This window comes from Arvicanthis niloticus, chromosome 1 (assembly GCF_011762505.2).
Source record: "Arvicanthis niloticus isolate mArvNil1 chromosome 1, mArvNil1.pat.X, whole genome shotgun sequence".
Taxonomy (NCBI): domain Eukaryota; kingdom Metazoa; phylum Chordata; class Mammalia; order Rodentia; family Muridae; genus Arvicanthis; species Arvicanthis niloticus.
Window position 1 is genome coordinate 105,862,915 of NC_047658.1, and position 21,228 is coordinate 105,884,142.

The 21,228-nt window shown below is 51.0% G+C and overlaps 1 protein-coding gene across 2 annotated transcripts in view; it reads right to left on the reverse strand.

Moving 5' to 3' along the window:
- Stk32c (serine/threonine kinase 32C) overlaps window positions 1–21,228 on the reverse strand; it is a 78,974-nt gene that overhangs the window by 24,315 nt on the left and 33,431 nt on the right. For both annotated transcript variants that reach the window (XM_034495083.2, XM_076912559.1), the window contains exon 2: window positions 8,644–8,699. In XM_034495083.2, coding sequence (XP_034350974.1) covers window positions 8,644–8,699 — 56 coding nt within the window. The remainder of the gene's footprint in view (window positions 1–8,643; window positions 8,700–21,228) is intronic.

Consider the following 21,228-nt stretch of genomic DNA (forward strand, 5'->3'; position numbering starts at 1 on the left):
TGAGAAACACCTCTAGAGCTGTGAGACAGAAGAAGAGCTCACAGACAGGGTCCCTCAGGACAGAGCAGCCTGGACCTCAATCATAACCACACAGCAGGGGAAGGAGGAGCAGATACAGAACAAGGAGACCAAACCACTCCTGTACAGCCTTACTGTCAACCTGATTCAGAGCAGTAGCAATGATAACAGTCACAAGGCCGTTAGGAAAGCCCCGAGTGTGACCAGTGCACAAATGACCACACTGTTGACTATTTTAAGTGTCAAAAAGTTTTGTAGCCACGTTTAAGACAGTCGTCCTTGTGGTTTGAAGACACCAACTGAAGCACAAATACAAGAGGTGAGCGGCTCTCTCTAACTCAGTTGAATGCAAGAGAGAAACAAGGAAGAGGCTTGGCTTCCACAGGGTGGTCAGGCATGTACTAGGCCATTGTATGCCTTCCCTCTGTTTTTGCGCTGTGGACTTCAGCGGCTCAGGATGAACTGAAAGCTGCTGCTCGTGGTGATCAGTGGAGAGGTGCACTCAGCACTAGCACCGGGCTCCGCTCTGTGGAGACAGGCCTGGAACCCCAGGCTTAGGATAAGATGAACACAGCCTTCCCTGACAAGGGTCAACACTTGCCCTGTTTGTTGTCCAGGATGTAGAGACTTGTGAAGTATCACAAGGCATGAGGCTCCCACAGGGGATGACACACAGAGCCAGCTGACGTCTCAGAACAGAGGGGTCTTTGGAGTGCACAGGCAGAGAAGGAAGCAAGGTGCATGGTGAGCAGAGGTCACACAAGGCAGTCATAGCCTCCTATGAACCTCAAAGCATGACCTGTATCTTGGGCAGCTATGTCCACCAGACCCATGAGCTTCACCAGCAGGGGGAGCTCCTTTCAGTCCAACAAGCAGGGAGCTGCCATCCTGCTCCAGGCCGTCAGCAGGACCACCCTCAGCTGAACACCCTTGCTTGGTCCTCCCAAGACAAGCCACCCAGGTATGCCAGGGGGATGGCAGGTGGCCTTCATATGCCTATGCAGGGACAAAAGCAAGAGCTCTCTGCCTAAGCCTGTCACAAGGGAAACAGCTATTTTTAAGGCACCAACGCTGCCTGGGTGACCCTGAGAGGCAAGCCTGGCACATTCACATCGTGTTTTGGCCCACTTAGGAACATGTGATAAATACTCTGCTGCATGCTGGCTCTGTAGGGTGGTGGCCAGGAGGCTTTCTTTATCCTATGGTAGCAGCAGAGACAAGCCCAGAACAAGCTGTTAGAAGACAGACTTGCAACAGGCTCCTGATGCCCCAGACCACAGTATTCCTAGCTCCCAAGGCACCCTTGGTGCCCACAGTACCTGCAGTACTGTGGAGTGTCATGTGACACTCCTGGGCCCCCACAGCCCTGGTGGTACCCCCAGCCAAGACTCAGAGTATAGCTGCTCTCGGAAGAACTAAGCCCCTCCCCTTGATCAGCCTTCTGCAGCTGATGCTGCCTCACCTCCTGACCTTCAGGACTTTTGAGGAACCCCCTGTAGCTATGCTCAGGACTCCTGTGGGGTTTCTCTTTCACCTCCAATCCTGGAAGGGGTGGATTCCTGTTTGATCCTCAGCACTTTCCCCTCTTCAAAGCCACCCTAGGCTGCAGCCCTGGCTTTCATGGAGAAAGGCTACTGATGGAGACTCACTTGGTGTGGGCAGGCACAGGGAGCCTCCTAGGGTGAGGACAGGGTCCAGATGGCTTCTCCTGTGGGCTTAAGGGCCCACAGAAGGGAATTTCAAAAAATGCCAGCCAGACTGAGTGCCCCAAAGCCACTTCTCAGGCAGAAAAGTTCACAGTTCACTCAAAATTTACATCCCAGAGTCAGCCTGAGCCTGAGTGACAGAGTTCTTCAGTGGGCAGGTAAGGGCAAGCACCCTGCAGCTGGGTCACCCTGTACAGGACTTGGACCTGACAACTGTCCACTCTGAGTGTCTCTGCAGTCTTTCCCTGGGCCCCATCTGCTGTTGTGGTCCCACAAGGGGACATAAGGTCCTCCTAAAAGGAATTCCCTCGCCTTGCTCCTTCTCGACTAGTGTGTACCTTTCCTGACTCCTTTTCCACAATCAGCAATGGTACAAACAAGAGGCAGTTTCAAACCACCTTAGGTCACAACCAACACAACTAACAGATGCCACTGTTCTGAGGTCTCCAGAACACACTCCCTGACAAATGAGATGGTTCTACCAAATCTGCTTGACCCTAATAAAGTCTCATCAACTTCTGCTAGTGGGGTAGACTCAGTAGGATGTCTGTAAGAAGGGAAGAGGCAGATGCCTTAGCCAGAGCCTGTGTGCTGCAGGACTGGAGGGTCACAACCTGGCGAAAATAAAGCCCGGGCACCTGCAGGGAGCACAGCAGTTGTGATCAGGGTCAGCAGCACCAGGCAGCATCTGGAGACTTGTCACTGCCATTGACAACTCTAGTGGCCACCTGGAGCTTATTCTACTGACCCTTTCCATAGATGCTATCCACACTGTGACAGCTAATCCCATAATGGGGCCATAGCGCAATGGCCCTGGCATCTACAATATAAATATTTGAGATGCAAAACCCCAGAGTTCAGAATTCAGGGCATGGATGTCTGGGAAGAAAATAGTGAAGATGTTAAAGGTAAGAAAGTCACTCGACACTGGTATAAGCATTAAAGGTCAGAATACTGCCCTCCATCTGACTGGTATCAGAGTTCACTGGCTAAGAACAAGGAGCACAGAAGGTACCACTTGCCCAACTGAGCTGACATAGGCTGCTTCCCAATGACCTTCTCATCCTGGTATGTGTCTTTGGTGATCCACATTAGCTGCAGGCAGAACTGGCTCCAGCAGCCCCAGGGGTGACCCTGGACTCCATGATTCAGCATTAACCATCCCAGCAATAACATCCCAAAAGTTAGGCATCTCTGAGCTCTCTGTGGCTGTGACTGGTCTCCTGCTGCTGTGTGAAGCATCTGAGAACTAGATTCTCCCCAGACAGAGCTAGTGAACCATAGGCCCAGTGATGTCCCACAATACTCCTGGCAGGATGCAGCCACTGAGAGGTTGCCATGGCAACCGCAGTGCTGCCTTGTCTCTGAAATGCTGGGCAGAGGCAAGGTGTCATCATCGGGGGCCATGTTAACAGATTTGTCAGGGAGGGGCAAGAGGACCTGGCCCAGCTGCACACCAGGCAAAAGCCCTTTGCACGTCTACATCTGAAGATGATCTTCCCAAAGTCTCCCTGGGTTTATCTAAGGATTTGGGGACTCAGCAGGGGCAGAATTCCTGGAGTGGTTAGGGCCTATGTCAAAGGCATTTCACACCCAGTTCTCTACGTTCTTTTTCTATGTGCTGAAAAGAAGGTGACTGCGTACTTGGGTCTGAGCCTTTCTATTGGTGTGCAGTCCTTCCTTTCCCACACAGTGGCTCCATCAGTCCTTCTGTGAGAGCTCTGCAGCTGAAATGCAAGGCCCAGCTGCTTAGGAGACCTCAGGTCCAGACTGGAGTAGAGGAGAAAGAGGCTAGGTTTCCTTCCCCAGAAACCACTATGTCCAGGCACCCTGAAGCCTCTGTGTGTGTGAGCTATGGCTGGCATTGGCCTGGGGATGAAGAAAAGGAGGAAGGGGGTCTAAGGAACAGAGAGTGACCAGGGCAGTAGGGAGGTTAGAGATAAAGATGGATGGAGAGATTTATCCAAATTGAAACTGGGCCCATAAGGCCTTAGGGAGGAGGAACATTCCTGCCAAAATAGCAAACTATGCCTGCTGTCCCAAAGCAAGCCAAGGTACTAAAATCCCCACCTGGACCTCTTGCACTCCCTAAAGGACATCCAGACCCAGGAGTCAGGCATGTCCTTGGGATCTTCCTGGTGTTCCCTTGATCTGATCTTCCACTTGCTGGTGACATGCCTCAGAGTATCTTTAGGACTGACACCTTGCCTACAGATAGCATTGACAGACATTAATGTTCAGCCTTGAGCCTGTTTAGCACATCATGGAAAGCCTGCCTCTAAAACTCCTTGCACCCACTAGAAGCCAGAAGCAGGTCTTATCTTCCCAGAAAGAAATGCCCACAGGCTGCAAGATCACTATCTTCACTGCTTGGACCCCAGATTGGGTACAAGTCCTATATTCAAGTCTGTCCAGCCTCTGCTCAGCCATAAGGAAGCTCTAGGAAGCAGCCCTTCCCTTCGCTCCTGGGGAGGGGTTACGGGTGGGAGAGCTGATGGGCAGGGCCAAGACTGGGATACACAGATCAACCAAGTCTCCAACTAGAAAAATGAATTCCTTACTACAGCAACCAAACACTGCACAAAACAGCACACGACACAACTCTAAGATCACATGACAAACAAAATATGGGCCACATAAATGCAGGGTTCAGTTGACATCCCAGGCCTGCTACTTTGTGATCCCAAACTTTGTGTGATAAAGGCACAGAGGAGCAACAATGCAGAAAGAATGCACCCGATCCACTAAAGACTCACCCTGCAGGGCCCTCACCACCCCCCTCACTGTTAGTCTTTCCCTGACATATTTTAGACCCCCCTTCCTCCTTCTCTCTATTCCCAGGCCAGGGCCAGCCATAGCTCACACACACTGAGGTTTCAGGGTGTCTGAACACAGTGACTTCTGGGGAGGGAAACCTAGCCTCTTTCTCCTCTACTCCAGTCTGGGCCTGAGGTCTCACTCCTAAGCAGCTGGGGCTTCTGCTTGTTATTCTCCGAATGGATGGAAGCCTAGAAAGAAGAGAGCAAGTCTACCTAGCAACAGCATCCTTCCCACAGAGATGTCCAGGATTCTGACAGGATGTTCCTCAGGGTATTGGTTAAATGAGAAAGCTGGGTGTGAGGTTCTGACACCTGAGTCAGGAGGCCACTAGAGTCTGCTGCTGAATGCAGGTGGCCCTGGGCACCCAGTTGATGCTTGACAAAGGAAGACCTAGGAAAGCCAATACTCAAAAAGATAGCCCTAAGAGGTGGTCAGGGCCAACATCATTCTGCTCAAACTGATGAATTTCAACCAGTGGGTCCCCCTAGTTTTCATCTCAATCTCTCTGCCAGCCATTCAATGTTTGCATTTCTATTTCTGTATTTCTGACTTGAGCTATATCCCCAAGCATCTTGCCTGTGTGTCCCAGTTCACTCTACCTTATGGAAACAACCCAAGCAGATTCTGTTCCCAGGAACAACTTTAAGGGGCTTCCTGATCAACAAATTCATGGCAACGAAATCAGCCCTCAACACCCCAGCTGGAGGCCAGGGAAGCCTGGGAGCTCTACAGCAAAGGCTTGAGTCCCAGACACCTAGACACTGCCCTCCCAGGTTCCTCTGAGACATAAGAAACCATCAGCACATCTGTCTGTCATCATCAAGGAAACATAAGGAGACAGCCTCTTGCTTCACTGGGAAGGCTATGACCAGAAACTCAAACCCGGGGCCGGGCGGTCGTGGCGCATGCCTTTAATCCCAGCACTTGGGAGGCAGAGGCAGGCAGATTTCTGAGTTCGAGGCCAGCCTGGTCTACAGAGTGAGTTCCAGGACAGCCAGGACTACACAGAGAAACCCTGTCTCGAAAAACAAAACAAAACAAAACAAAACAAAACAAAACAAAAAAAAGAAACTCAAACCCTGACCAGTATGGGCGGAAATGTGGAATGGTATGCCCTATGGTGGAGTGGCAATATGGTTTAACATGCTTTAGCCTTTGTAGAAACAGCATGGCAGCTCCTCTAAAGTCATAAGATCACCCTGTGATACAGCAATTCCACCTTTGAGCAACAGAATGTAAAGCAGAAAGACCAAGAGACCATTGTATGCTCATGTTCATAGCAACAGCAGTATCCACAATAGCTGATCTGTGGAAGTAAGGCAAGAGTCCATCAATAGGAAAACACTGTACACACATCAGAGGGAAGGGATTCTGACACACGTTACAACACAGACAAACTTTGAGGACATTTTGCTACATGGACCCAACCAGAAACAAAAGACACATTTTACTTACTACAGCATATTTAATGTCTGTGCCCCCTCCCAGATTCTTGCATTAAAATCTTAAGCAACTAGGTGTTAGTAGCAAATCCTGAGGGTGGGGAGGACTCATGAATAGGGCCTGTCTGATGAGGAACCCCAGGGAACTCTGCTCTTTCCACAACCTGAGGGGCACAGCCAGGAAGTCAGCCCCCACCCAGCACCATATCTGTCTCCATTTTGAACTTCCAGCATCAGTAACTACTAGAGATATTTATTCCTCCAACATCCAGTATGTGGTGCTTCCGTCATAGCAGCTAGAAATAACCAAGGCAAGGTGTCCTGAGTATTCAAAATCATTGGGACAGAAAGCAGAATTCTGCCACTAGGGCCTGGAAAGGGGGCGAGAGAGAGCTGTCACTTAACAGGGATGGCTTTAGTTTTTTCGAGATGAAAGTAACTGAAATCTATCACCTAACAACATGACCATGGTGACATGGGACTGTGCATCTAAAACAGTGTGCATCATGACCAACATTACATGCAGTTTACCAGGTTTTTGTTTTGCTTTTTTGTTAGAGAAATTTGGGAAACAGTCAAAGACTAGTTATAGCAAATTTGTATAACCCATCTCCAAGAGTCACGGCCCCAACAGGGACCATTGGATAAAGGAACATTAACTGTAAACACTGGTCTCAGATGCACATATTTTGCCACAGCCTTGCACATGGCAGGGCTTCAGTGGGCTTTGTCCGTCTCACCTTCAGGAAGAGTTATCTGCAGGGAACACAGCCTCTGAGGCACAGTATACAGGTGGATATATTCTCAGGCCTACTGGACAGCCCAGCTTTCTTTCCAGGCCCCCACTCCTTCCTGCCTGGGTCCAGTATTGTAACCACTGAGAGTAGCAAGAACAGAACCCAACCTGTGGGGTGTTGACTCTCTTAAATACCCACCAGGCACAGCCTAAGACTCTTGGCCTAACTAGGCAGCTAATTGGGACCCGGAAAGAGTGTCCCAACTGTACCACCCACCACCTTGGACAATGAGCCTGTCTCCGCAACCCCATAGCAGCCCGCTTCACCTCAACAGCTCTCGAAGACAAGACTTGGTCAGAGGAGTCATAGCCCTGGGTTTCTACAAACTTGACATGAGTGAGATAGGACATGCCAGATGCCCTCGAGAATCAGGGATACCCCCGAAAGAGTGGAGGAGGACAGTAGATACAGGAAGGGTTGGGTAAGGGGTGCCCTGAAAGCCTCCAGGGGAAGAAAATGGAAATAGTCCCAAAAACAACACCTACCCTTTACACCCTCTGACCCCAGCCTAGCCTGCTAATGGTGGTCTTCAGTCTGGGGTGTTACAACTCAGCCCTCTTCAGACCTAGGTTCTGAATGCCTCCTGATGAGGGTACCTCCTAGTATCAGCTACTTTCCTAAACCCAGCTCCAGCTGCTGTTCTCTAATATTCTACGAATCTCACCTGCAGGTTCCTCTTGCCTGAACCCTCCACAGCCCTGGCAACATTTGCACAGAGGAGTTTCAACTGGACTCAGGCTAACCATGCTCACAGACTCAAAACAGTTGGCCGGTAGGAGCCCAGGGCCCAGGGGATGTTAGAGATGCCTCCCTGTGGTTTGTTTTCAACACTGTGCTAAGCGCTCATCTGCTTTGACTTAATTCACCCCAGGCTTCAGCAACCAGAACAGCCATCCTTTGTGATACAATGAAGTAGAGGCAATTAATCGCCCTCAATCACCCTGTGCTTTGTACTCTGGTGCCGGCACAATCTCTTTAGAGAAGGCTTTTGTAGCCTAAATAGACACAGTGCGCAGACAGCTGTGAGGCTGGAGGGGAGGGAAGTGCCCGGACAGCTGAACTCAAACGCCCGTTCAGGAGGGGACCATCCACAGCACCGCAAGCTGCAGAAGCCGAGGGCTAATTCCAGCCCTTTCAGAGCTCTTGTTAAATCTCTTTGAGTTATAATTACCCCCAATCTGTAGCTACCACAAGGCAGCAATCAGGAAGTTAGATCTGGCCAAGAGAGAAAAGACAAGTGGAGACAGGCTCCACAGGAGCCCGCTTGAGGAACAAGAGCCTTGGGGTTGGTCTGGAAGGAAGAAGGCTGGGTGGACACACTGAATCTTGTCACCTTGCACCTAAGGAACCAACAATAGATACAACCTGGCCTCTGAACTACAGTGTGCAGCCTGAACTGATGGTTCAGTTAGCAAGTCCTTGGGATGGCACAGTAGCTCCTGAATCTTGGGGAGCTTGCCGTACAATGCGGCCTTCCAAAATACCCCTAACTTCCAGCCTAGAGTACACCCCTTACTGAGGAAATCACTCAGACTGAAAGATGGCAACAGTATTGTGAGTGGGTGTGTTTTGGAACACAGAGCCCCTTACAGTGTGATCAAAGTTCTACAGAGCTAATCCAGGCCACACTCTGTTGTCTGCTGAGCTGAGAGCCCAGAGACCCTGCCTGGAAGGTGGTGGAGGGCTAGGTTGAGGGAAACACCCTGAAGGCCTACAGCCCCCACTTCTTCCCTGATAGTACTGAGCCTTTTGTCCTAGTGGAGGGTGTAACTTCTCTGAGGAATGCAGTAAATCTGGATGTGGCTCCGTGGTCCCGTAGGTTCCCACCCTCCACTGGCCCACCCAGAGACTCTTCCTTACCTTGCCAAAGCTGCCTTTCCCGATTGCTCTCAGAATCTGGAAGTGGTCGAAGTTCACTGTGGAATGAAGCAAAGAGATACCAGGTAAAGCAGTGGAAAGGCCTTGTACCAGGCACAAGCCCCACCCTTAAGACGCTTGCATCTGCTTAACAATCCTGCAGTCCATCAAAGTTCCATCCATTTAACCCCTTAGGGGGGCTGATCATGTCTGGATGAAATCCAGCTGTGCAAAGGATGGCTCAGACCCGTCTTGCAGGATTACTATGGGGTGAGGACACATATATGACCATAGTCAGGCTCCCAGACTTCCTCAGCTGCAAATCTGCAATCCAGCAACTCCACTGACATCGAATTCCATGGAAAATGTGCAACAGGAAACCCAGGCATCTCAGTCCGTGGAGCACCAGCCCCTGCTCTGGGGTTCTCCAACAGGTTGGAGCACCTGCCCTGCTGGATGGAGCTCACTGGACACGCCTGGGATTATAACGGTCTCTTGATTAACAATGGGGAACTACACAGGACAACATTCAACACAGCTTGGTTGTCTTTCCAGTGCCCACTGATGCAGCCTCTGCTGCCACAGCCCTGGTGAGCTGGGCACCACTCGCCTGTGTACCAAATCTTTGTCAGAGAACTCTGATTCCCAGACCTCCTGCTGTGCCCTGATTTCCCCTGGGGTCAAGATGGGTCAGTCTTTTCTACTGTCCTTTTCTTCTGTAGGGCCTGAGGGACAGGTTCAGGCAGCCTGAATTTCTGCCCAACACCACTTAGACAGGTCCCTCCAACTGACCCAGGCTAGAAGCCTAGGTCCTCAAGTGCACAGCTCTATACCACACCACTTGGAGCGTCCACCAGGGTTTTGGGCCTTGTTGTATAGACGCTTCCCAGAGAAGACCCAGGCTGCCTGTGGCTCATGGAACCTTACACGTTCACTCCATAACTACTTTCTCTCTGGAGATTTTGGGAGGGGTGGGACTCCCATTTCTTCCTAGCTTATGGGTATAAGGCGCTCTGCTGCTGCCCCAGAGTGGGGTTCTGATCAGTGGAAACTAGGTTGGCTGAGGGTAAGTGAAGCAGACAGGATGCCAAGCGCCAGGGCTGGCAAGCATGTTAGGGAGGCCTGTAGGGAATGGGTGCAGATTTCATGGATGAGAACACACATCCATCTAACCACTCACATGTTGCCCTCTGTACCCAAACTCATCCAAACCTCATTCCTCAGCCATTTGGCACTTTACAGCTTCGTTCTTGTTGTGGTTGTTGTTGTTGTTGTGGTGGTGGTGGTGGTGGTGGTGGTGGTGGTGGTGGTTTGAGAAAATGGCATACTGCAATGAGGAAGAACTCACAGCAGGGTGGATGGCAGCCAGCCCCACTGCCCCTCCTCTGAGCAGAAAAGCACAGTTGCAGTTTGGGATAAGTCATTGCATCTACCAGCTAGGACAGTAAGGCTGGTTGTCTAAGCCCTTTTGTGCGGTGGGGACAAAACTTAAAAAGTATGGTGAGAGAGTGGTAGCATGGTAGGTTTGATGGTTTGTACATGCTCACGCAGGGAGTGTACCTTATTAGAAAGTGTGGCCTTGTTAGAGTAGGTGTGGCTTTTTGGAGTAGGTGTGTCACTGTAGGTGTGGCATTTAAGACCCTCATCCTAGCTGCCTGAAAGCCAATGTTCTGCTAGCAGCCTTCAAATGAAGATGTAGAACTCTCAGCTCCTCCTGAACCATGCCTGCCTGGATGCTGCCATGCTCCCACCTTGATAATGGACTGAACCTCTGAACCTGTAAGCCAGCCCCAAGTAAATGTTGTCTGTATAAGAGTTGCCTTGGTCATGGTGTCTGATCACAGCAGTAAAACCCTAAGACAGTGGGTACGGTGAGAATGCATAGACACCATCCAGCAGAGGCTCCCATAGCAGCGTATCTGCACAAAGCCATGAAGTGAGGTGAAGGTATAGATATGATGAGGTGTTATACAAAATTCTAACTGTCATGATCAGGGGTTGGAGAAGGGGTCTGGCATCAGGAGCCAAAATACCAGGCTGGGAGCAGAGGCTAGGCACTAACCTTAGGGTGTAAAATAAGACCTGCATCTTGATGGAGGGAAACAAGCCTGGGCCAGCCACAGTGTAGCTTTTGGAGAGCGGGCTCTGCCAGCAAGCTTGGACTCAGGGTCCCTGTGCCTGACCAATCTGAACTGTAGAGGGCTTTGGCCTCCTACAGCTGCACATGAGACCCTAACCCACTCAAGCACCCACAGTCAGGCAGCCTCATCCACTCCCAACAGTTGAAGAGAAGTGTGAGGCTCCATGCCCACCTCTAGAATGACAGCATTGGCTGTTGGGCCCTACCTAGCAGCCCCAATGCCTACAGTCCAGTCCAAAAGCACTTGAGAAGCAGGCTAGGCATTCCCCCTGCTTGTGGGCAGCTCACTGTGATGTCCCTGGCAGCCCCTCAGCAGCCAGCAGAATGCAGAACGTCAAGTGTCTGCCCAACAGCTGTGAGTTCACACAGGAACTCAGCCAAGACAACTAGCCTTTGCAGAGCACACGCATGACTTTCCGAGTTTAGTCTTTCCTGGAAGGAAAGAACAGGGAATAAAATATATTAAATAATAGGTCAGAGGCATGTGGGAATCTCCCAGCAGCTGTCCTACACCATGCTCAGACACCTGCACAGCCGATGTCACCATCCAGGTATGTGGGGATGAAGCCTCCTAGGAAGGCTGAGTGTCTTGGCCATGCTTTTAATCCCAGCACTTGGGAGGCAGAGGCAGATGGACCTCTATGAGTTCAAAGCCATCCTGGTTTAAATATTGAGTTCAGGCCAGCCAAGGATATATAGTAAGACCTTGTCTTAAAACAAACAAACAACAATAAAAAGACTCCAGGCTCCTTCTGACAGCATCTGCTAGGGTGCAAATCCAGTGTGTGCTCCATGAGACCTGTGGTTTGGACACTGGCCTGTCTATGGCCTCCCACCAACCCTCATCTTCCTGTGGTGGGCCGGAGTAGCTCTGTAGCTGCTGCCCATGATGTGCCCACCTCCTTGGATCTGTTTTCCTCCTCTGCCTGGGGCACATGAGGCTCTCCCCTGCCAGCTCCTGCAGTAGGTGAGGGAGCCAGGCAGTCAGGATACTATGCTGGCTGTGGCCTTGAGAAGAAGCAGGTGCCAGGTGGCTTCAAGTTTCAATACCCAAGCCCCTTAGGCACATCCATTTCATAACCAATTCATAAAACCACGGAGATGTGGCTGCCATGGGAGTTCCCCAGTGTTGGAAGTGAACATGGCCTGTACAGGGAAGAGACTGCCAAGACGAGGGCACTGAGTTCCTCATTGAGACAACCCACCCTCATGGTAACAATGACCATGTGAGGATGCCTTTGGTGTGAAAAAAAAAAATCAAAACATAGATTCCTGACTTTCCCCAAACCTGCCTCATCAACACCAGGTTTGTCCTTCGAAGTGACCACGCCAGCTCTACTGCCATCAATTTACAAGCAAACTTGGCTGTCCTCAGCTCCAAAGATGCTTAAAACCCAGCTGTGCTGCACATGCCCAGATGCAGGTCTCTCTCCCTCTCTTTAGGCTCCCATAGCAGCCAGGGGTCCAGATACCCCACCCCCCAGTAACCAGAAGAGAATCAGTCTTTTCCTCGTTTGGGAGACACGAAAACTCTCTGGTGCAGAAGAAAACACACTAGGCAAGTAAGTGGAGGCATGGAGGGAAAGGGGGTGCAAACTTCCTGTTTTTACGAGACCACCACAGGGGCACTTTTGAAGCTGACCTTGGACAGAAGAAAGAGCCCAGATGAGGGCTGAACAAGACAGTCTATACAACTCCAGTGCTATTTGCTGGGTAATTGTGAGGTGAAATCTCCCCCCAGTGTTCAACACCTCATAAATTATCAAGTAAGAAGAAGAAAACACTAGTTCAATTCCCAACAGGTTCACCTTTCATGTACACATCTCCTGCTCGAATCAAAACTGGTGTATGAAGAGGAGGGAGTCTGTCTTGCATGCAAGGAAGTGGCCCAGCTCAGAGCTCCAGGCCTCCAGATGCTCCTCCATCGTACAACACACTGAAGAGCGTGGGCACAGACTCTTCCCGGGGCAAATAAATATTTCAGAATCAAGGGTTTTTAAAATATTTATTCTTCAAGGGAAGCTTTTATTTTGCAGAGTGTGGCTGCAAGTAGTCATTGCTATATGGGGCAGGCCATCACTCTTGAACCCGTAGCCTTGAAACTATTTTTCTCAAGGACGTGAGAGCCACATAGAGTGCTGTTTAAGTCACTAGTTGGGTTCACAACCACAGAACTAAACCCAACAGGAAGAAATAGGGTATCCCAGTGTCCCAGCCTGGCAACTCAGAAAACTTCTACACACACGGTCCCTCAATGTGACATCTGACTATGATCCTGAGAGCTTCATTCAATCCTGAGAAAGGGTGGTGGGGTGGGAAATGCACACCAAAGTAAAGACAAGGGGTTCTCTTGCTGAAGGTGGCCAGCACTGCCTCCTTCATCTCTGGTTTTCCTGCAACTGCCAGCTCCTCTGAGGGTGTGGATTGAGCAGGTATTTTTTGCACCAGAGTCCTTGGCATGTTTAGATCATGCATGGAACATTGCCCACTGGTCCTGTGATGGCAAGCAAATAAATGAAGGATAGCCGGAAGGGGCAGATGACACAATCATTCTGATGACAATATCAAGGACATGTGCCAGCTAAAAACAATCAAGGGAAAGCCAAAAGCATCAAGTCTTATACAGTTCGCACAAAACTCTAAGCAAAACCAACAGGTATTTGAACATGCATCTTCTAAAAAAACAAACAAACTGTGTGCAAGTGACCAGGCCAGGCTTCCTTCCCTGCCCGACATGGCACCTCAGCTCTGACACTGGGTTCAGCAGGCCGACTATGGCAGGCATAAAAACAGTGTTTCCCAACAGGAAGCACTGGGAAAGTGTTAAGTCACTAGGCTCTAAGTTAAAGTGTGGTCTTTTCTTAAAACAGACAAAAGCATGCCCCTGTGAGGAAGGCAGAAGGAAGATGGTCCCCAGGAAAGTAAAAATAGACTCAAGGCTGCACCGTGAGTCATTCTATTGTTATCGGTGACACAATCAATGCACAGCCTGAAGGCCTCCCCCGCAGGCCTGGAGGGGCAGCTGTGCTCTCCACATTCCCAAGATGTCTCCAGAGAGTTCTGTCCAAATCCAGGAGAGACTTAGGAACTTACGTGCTGGACAGAGAAAAGCAGGAGATGAAAAGTGCTACTCACAGCCTCAGATGGAGCCTAGGCTGGGAAGCTTTCCCAATACAGACTGTCTCTCCTGGTAACCTATGAGAGTCTCCTGACCTCAGCATCTTCCTACACTGCTAGTCCCTCACCCACAGGACAGTTCCACATGAAGGGAGAAAACATCTGAAGTGATCACAAAGGTTGCACAGTACAAGTCAAATTCAGACCACACAGCCAATGACCCAGAAAGTCTCATGAGGAAAAGCTCCCACCGGAAATGACTAAAGGTCTGCTTTACCATAGTCCTGTGGCTTCTATAAAATGTGTGGCCTAGGATCATGGGCTACCTGGGGTACAAGCTCTTGCCTTGGTAGGAACCAGTGAAGAGTCAGCAAGCCCAACCCTCCTCTGCAATAGGCCACCTACGAGGAACAGGCAGGACCCAGGAGCAGCCCTCAGAGCCTCTCAAGACTAAGACTGCTGCCCTTTCCTAGGTGAGAAAGCTGAGTGGGATAGACTAAGCAGCTGGCAAAAGAATTTAGGGTCCTGAGGTGTGAAAAAGGAGAGTATTCTCTGCCCTGGCTGGACCCCAGGATACCTCTTTCCTTATCCTAAAAATGTTGATGGTCCCAAGGACAAAAGTTCAGATGTAAGGAGTAGGGAAGTTGGTGTCTGATCTGGGTCTGACACTGGACTCCTCAGTTCAGAGCATCAAAGATGCAGGCAATAGTCAAGTGTACTTACTGCTGTAAAAGCCTCCCTCAGCTGCCTCCCACCATGCTGGCCCTAGGCAAAGCAGGTGTGTAGCCTCTTGGGCCATGAACTTGTGGCCTATGCCACTTTCTTGACTGCCAGGGATGTTGTCCTCAGTCGTCACCCAGTTAGCCAGGCCACGTCACCCAGTTAGCCAGGCCACGTAGGAAAACACAGCTAGGTCCTGTGACCCTGACTGGGAACATCCTCTGTCATGTCCTTGCCTAGCTACCTGACACTCACCTTCATTTCAGACCTTCTCTCAGAAGCTGGCTGAGGTCTGGCTCCCCTCAGAATCCCACCTTTGTATCTTCTGCTAGTCTTTGTCTCTAACCCTGGGCCTGGAGCAAAGACCTCTTCCTGTGTTTAACCTACAGCAGACATGGAATTTAGAAGTAGCTGAGATAAAGCTGAGGTTCTCAAGGGATCCTGGATTCCAGAACAATCCTGGCTTCTCATAACCAGGACCATGCCAAGAGCCTGGTGCTCCCCCAGCACTACTCTCTGTAGGGGCAGTGACCTGGCCCATCCCCCATCTTTTGTTTACAGTAAATGCTTCCGCTGGTAATGACTTCCCAGACTGTTCTGCCCACCCTGGGCCAGCCACCTGAGCCAATCTGGCATTCTGTTCCCGTGTTCCACTCTGACATCCTCAGACTGCAATGGAAACTTCCATAAATTAATAATTAGGGCAGCAGCCAGATCAATACAATGGCTCTGGCCAGCCACAGCTCAGCTCCTGGGGCCTGTGGGGAAGCTGCCTGGTATGGGCAGAGAGCCTACCCTACACTGGTCAGAACATGGGGTTCTCCCACAGTTGTGGGTAGCCGTGTTTCCCCCAAGGTGGCCCAGGGGAGCCTATTGTCCAAAGCCTGTCTTCTCCTAACCCCTCAGGTGCCTGACACCCTTAGAACCACCAGGGACAGACCTGGGAGATCCAAGTCCATTAGCACCCCACATTAGACAAGGACCTACCCTGTTAGGCTCACAGACAATAGACACAGAAGAACACATTCTAATATCGATGTTTGGGGTGGGGGAGGAGGCTGTACTTTCCCCAGCCATGACTTAACACTGAGTGAGACCCAGGGAATACCCCTGCTGGAGTGCCAAGCTGGCTTCAGTCACCACTGAACTTGGACCTCCACCAGCTCCTGGTCTCAGGTGTTTAGGGAGTCAGAGAGCCAAACCTGCCCAGGGACCCCATCCTTCAAAGCTCTGAGCTGGAAAGGCAGAATAGAGTTCTTATCTGGGCTCTCCCTCCCAGAGACCAAAAGGCTCTGGGGTCTAGCTGCATTACAGGATCCCAGAATTACAGACAAGAAACCTGTGGTCTCCCCTGCTGCTCCAGGCTTCTTCCCACCCCAAAGTTGATCACAGCAATAATACTCTCTACAGACCTCACTGTAGGGGCTATCCATACCTTGACTCTGCTCAGGGTCTCTGGAGCTTCCTCCACTATGAGCCATCCTGACCCCTCTCAGTACCACAGGAGCCCTCTCCCCCAGCAGATATGAACTCCAGGTTTGGAGTACATGTTCTGGAGTACGGCTGTAGCCTCACATAGCAAGAGTCCAGCCAAGGGCCTAGAACAGTAGCCAGCTCTCCGGAGTGGTACCGGGAATGTATTAGCCTCACCATGAATATACACGGAGCAGACAAGCCATCCTGAGGGGAACCTGGGATGGCCTTGCTAAGGACTGGCTTTTATATGGGAAGCAAGTCCTCTGCCTGAAACCATGGTTGAAGGATGAGTGGAGGAGATGTGACCAGACCAAAGACTAGAAGGAGTTTGCCCAAAGCTGTCCTTCCACTGATCTCTGCAGCCTCTGAGCTTCTGCTGTAGCGCCACCAGGCTGCAGGCCACCAGAACCCTGGAGGAAGACAGAGGAGGTCCTAGGAAGAGGCAATAGCCTGGCATCCAGAGGCAATAAGTACTAGACCTCAGTGGTAGGTGAGGGTTTGAGTCTCTGAACTTCTAGATCACATCATATGTGGGGGAGTCCCATCTACCGTGCAGTCAAAAGAGACTGAGATCCTATGGGTGATGGTGCTGCAGGGTGAAGGACAAGCAGGGGCCACAGAACCCAAGGAGGCCCCAAAGTGCTTAGCGCTGACCCTTCTGAAATTGGTCAGGACCTCAGATAGCAGCTGCCAGAAGAGCCTGGCTAGCTTCCTTCAAGGGAGGCTGCTGCCAGCACTTTCACTTCCCTGTCTCTCCTGCAGGGTAGGAATGAAGGCTCAGCTGTGTAGATCTCAGGGCTACTGAAAAAAGCATTGCCCAGCACAGGGCCCTGCACAGTCTTATGCCATCCCCTCCTTTCCACCATCACCTGCAGACACCCAGTGCACAGAGATGGGGGAGGGAGAAGTGCCAGAGCGGTGCCAGCATCTGCCTAGCGCAGGCAGCAGGGCTTCGCAACCAGACAGGCGTGAACTCACTTCGTACTCTCACACACATTAGCACTTCCACAGAGGCGAAAACACCTTCCCCGACTGTCAACAGCACTTTCCCACAGCCTCCTCTTTCCTGGAATGAAGGGCACAGGGGAAGCAACTGGTACCCTGCCTGCCAAGGACACTCACGGAGGACAAGAGATGCTCTGTGCCCTTTCTCCTTGGCATGTCAAAGGCAGGAATGACACTGCCCCATACTCACATCCTGGCCCATGAGATACAGGTTCAAAGCTTTCTCTACCATTCCTCCATGCCCAGCAGGGACAAGAGTTGGGGCTCAGGGATGCTCCCCTATGCATCTTGAGTCCCAGTTGTTAATCCCTGTTCATGCAATCCACAGATTCTCAAAAGGAGCTGCTCACTGCCCCCTGATGTTTATGCTTCTGCTCTCCCTACACAGTTTAGGGCATATGGCCATGTGGACCCCAAAACCACACTCACCAGATACCATAGCACTAAGGACTAGGACAGAAAACACTTATTTCAATACACAAAAATCCCATCTCACACACAGACTAGGGGTGAGAACAGGGCATTTCATCATGAAAGAGTTTTGTTCTTAAAATGTTAACGGTAAATGGTAGGAAAATATCAACTTGCTAAAAGCAGTCCCTCCACATTGGCCTAAAGGCAGGTCTCACTTGCCACCTGAGAGCTCTTCAGGGCTCAAAGACAGCCATTTCTTCCCCTCCGGCCTTCAGGACTGAACCAGGAGATGCCAGAGTTGGACATTGCTACCATGACACAGAGGGGCCAGCCACCTCCACCCTTTGGGCTTAGAAAGCTCCTGGGGAAGGGCTAGGTCACAGCTAGAGTAGAGCCATCCCAAGGCAGCCCCTTCGTGAAGCCCACATCCCAAGCATCCTCCCCTTGCTAGAGTGCCCTAACCATACGACAACTCACACATTGGTGGATGGTGAAACTGTGTACCCGACACACACTGTCGGCACAAGTACCTTGCTCAGAACACACTTTTCTCTGCCTTTCCACTTGAGAGGAAGAACCCTAGCTTACTTTGGGATCTGAGCAGCCCAAGCCTCAACCAGAGCCCAAAGGTTCTGTCTGAATGCTGCCTCCGTCTCTAAAGACAGCTGCAGACACAGAACAGGAGATGCCATAGATGTCTCTAGAAGATGAACCCCAGCAGCAGCCTCCAGCAGAGAGGGTGGGGGAGAGGAGGAGGAGGAAAAAGAAGAAGAAGGAGGAGGAGGAGGAGGAGGAGGAGGAAGAAGAGGAAGAGGAGGAAGAGGAGGAAGAGGAGGAAGAGGAAGAGGAGGAAGAGGAGGAAGAGGAGGAAGAGGAGAAAGGAGGAAGAGGAAGGGGAAGGGGAGGAAGAGGAAGAAGAGGAGGAAGAGGGGGAGAAGGGAGAAGGAGGGAGCGAGGGAGGAAGGAGGGGGAGGGAAGGAGAGAGAGAGGGGGAAGGAGAAAGGGAGGGGAAGAAGGGAGAGAGGGAGGGAGGGGGGCTGACCCTCACCACCAGGCTCTGGGATGAACATGGTCATAGGCATCAGGAAGGAGTGACTAGGAGGCTGCCAGGCCCACCTGACCTGAAACAATTGTCCATCAATTCCCAGGGTACCAGCCAAGTTAGGAGGTCCCAGGGAAGCCAGCTACAGACCTCAGACATGCAAGACCACGTGGTTCCACATCTGGGTTTTATCTCTCCGTGCTTTAACAGGTCCTGCCCCCACTTCCTTCTCCCATACCCTCTCTATCTCTTTCAGCTGGAGGGTTGACCATGAAAGAAGCATCTGAAAATCAGCAGGGATGCATCTCCTACATCCTTCCACAAGACAGGGGCTTACCAGTGCTCAGAAAGTTGCTAAGGCAACGGGCAAAGTGCAGTGTGGGAGGAGTCTGTGGAGCATACATGAGCATCAGCGTCTGTACATGTACCAAAGCAGCAGAAGACTGTCTCCTCACACTCATACAACCCAAGGCCAGAGCACAAGACATAATCTTACACACTCATAGCCCAACTTATACACCTACACACTCACACATTCATCTTGCGCACACCAGCACAGACACACTCACATTCTCACACATACTCATACGATTTCACACCCACGACATTCACACCCGCCCAACATACACATAGACTCTATCTGCTCCCCACCCAGTCCAGAAGCCTGGGCAGCCTCATTTCCTACTGGTCACTTGCGTCCTGCCTGCAACAGCCAGGGAACTTGAAACCATGTTTTAAGTTCCTACCCTGCAGAAACAGACAGGGACCAGTACAGGCTCTCTGAGGCATCTGCCCTAGAACAACATCTCTCAATCCCCAATGTACCCACCCCTACCCCCACCACACCAAGCCTGACCCCAGTGACTGCCACGCTTAGAGCCTTGGAACCTAGTCAGTTGCCTAACCCCAAACCCAGCTGGCCTGAGGCGTCTTGGCCAGTGCCGTGTAAATGTCAGCCATGACATGAACACAATAAAGACTGGGATGCTAACCCTCATACAAGGTTGGTCACCTCTGAATCTCAGACTTTGAACCAAAGGGAGGAATAGCAGGGATCCTGAAACTCAAGTAATGTTCTCTTCTGTACTTAAGGAAAGTCAGCGGCAGGTGGAAGGGTAGCACCATTTTATCTGATTTTCCTGACTCTACCCAGCAGAGTCAAGAAAAAACACCATGGAACTTGACACGCCTCCATTACAGCTCAGCTCACGCACTTACTAGATGGGGACACTGGGGCACAGTAGCAAAGCTGAGAATGCTGGGATCCTTTCCCCTCGGCACAGGCAACAGAATCCCACACTTCTAGATTCATGTTGGTTCCTTAGCCATTTTTAAACATTTCATGAAACATAAAGAGAACGGACTAGCAAGCCCCGAAGCCAGACACGAGACTGGTCCAGAGCCTGTGGACCCCTCCAAACACCCCTACTTTTCCCTACCAGCCATTCTTTCCCTAAACCACCCTTAGCTGCCCAGTTTTTGTTAGCCACACCAGGGGTCTATTCAACATCCTCAAACCTTATCCAAGACCCCTATGTCACATGTTCCCCCTGGAACTCACTCCCCTCTGCAGCTGTGGATCTACCCACACTGATCTGTGCCGTTCTTTTCACACCTGCATGGCTTTCTGCTATAGGCGCACATTCTCCCATCTCTCCTACTGGGACATCTTACCCACAGACATTGCCAAGGGAGCCCTTCAATTGAGGCCCTGGGCTGCTTCACTTCCTCTAAACACTAACCAGTGACCACGATGTGGCTTAACAGAGTACACATTTGTTCTCTTGTGGTTCTGAGGGCTAAAGATTCACGTGGGTCTGGCTGAGCTAAAATCCAAGTGCCACCAGGCAGATAGCATGTGTCTTCCCAGTTGCATATGTCAAACCGCCCTGCCAAGGTGATGGTACTGAGCCATGGGGCCCTTTAGAGATGTCAGGTTCTGAGGATCCCTCATCCCTTGGTGCCTTTATAAAGGAAGCCCCAAAGGACTCCCTGCCATGTCCACCAAGTGAGGACATGACAGAAAGACACCATTCATGAACCAAGAGGCTGACCTCAATAGATGGTAAATCTGCCAATACCTTCACACTGGACTCCCCACTTCCTGCACTGTGAGACCTGAGTGTTTGTGACAGCAGCCTTGGGAAGCAGGACAGCATATCTCCTTGAGGCTCCAGCAAAGAATTCTTCCTTGCTTTCAGTTTCCAGAGAGGACCAAACCGCCACTGTTTGGCAGCTCCTCTTCCATCCTCAGCCGGCAGCCTGCCTTCCCTGGTCGCTACCTCCCAACCTCCATCTCTGCTCTCACAGATTCCAGCCTCCTTTTGCCCCTTTGCCCCCTGTACATGAGGCATATAGAGCCCACCAAGGTACTGCACTGCAACCTCCTGGCCTCAAGACCTTCTGCTCAGTGTGTAAAGTGGCAATCAGAGCTTCTGTAGATTTAGATGTGGAACTATCTAACCCATAATAGCACATGAATGTGCACTAAAGCCCCTTGGGGTTCCTGAAGGTGATGAGGACTCAGAAACTGCCAAGCAGGGGGCTCTTCTCTAAGCGATGTTCCCTTACAGTGAATTAATGGGTGATGCTCCTTGGTGTCAGGGTCATGCAGGGAAGGTCTGCTTCTCCTTAGAGGTCCCCTACACACACACACACACACACACACACACAC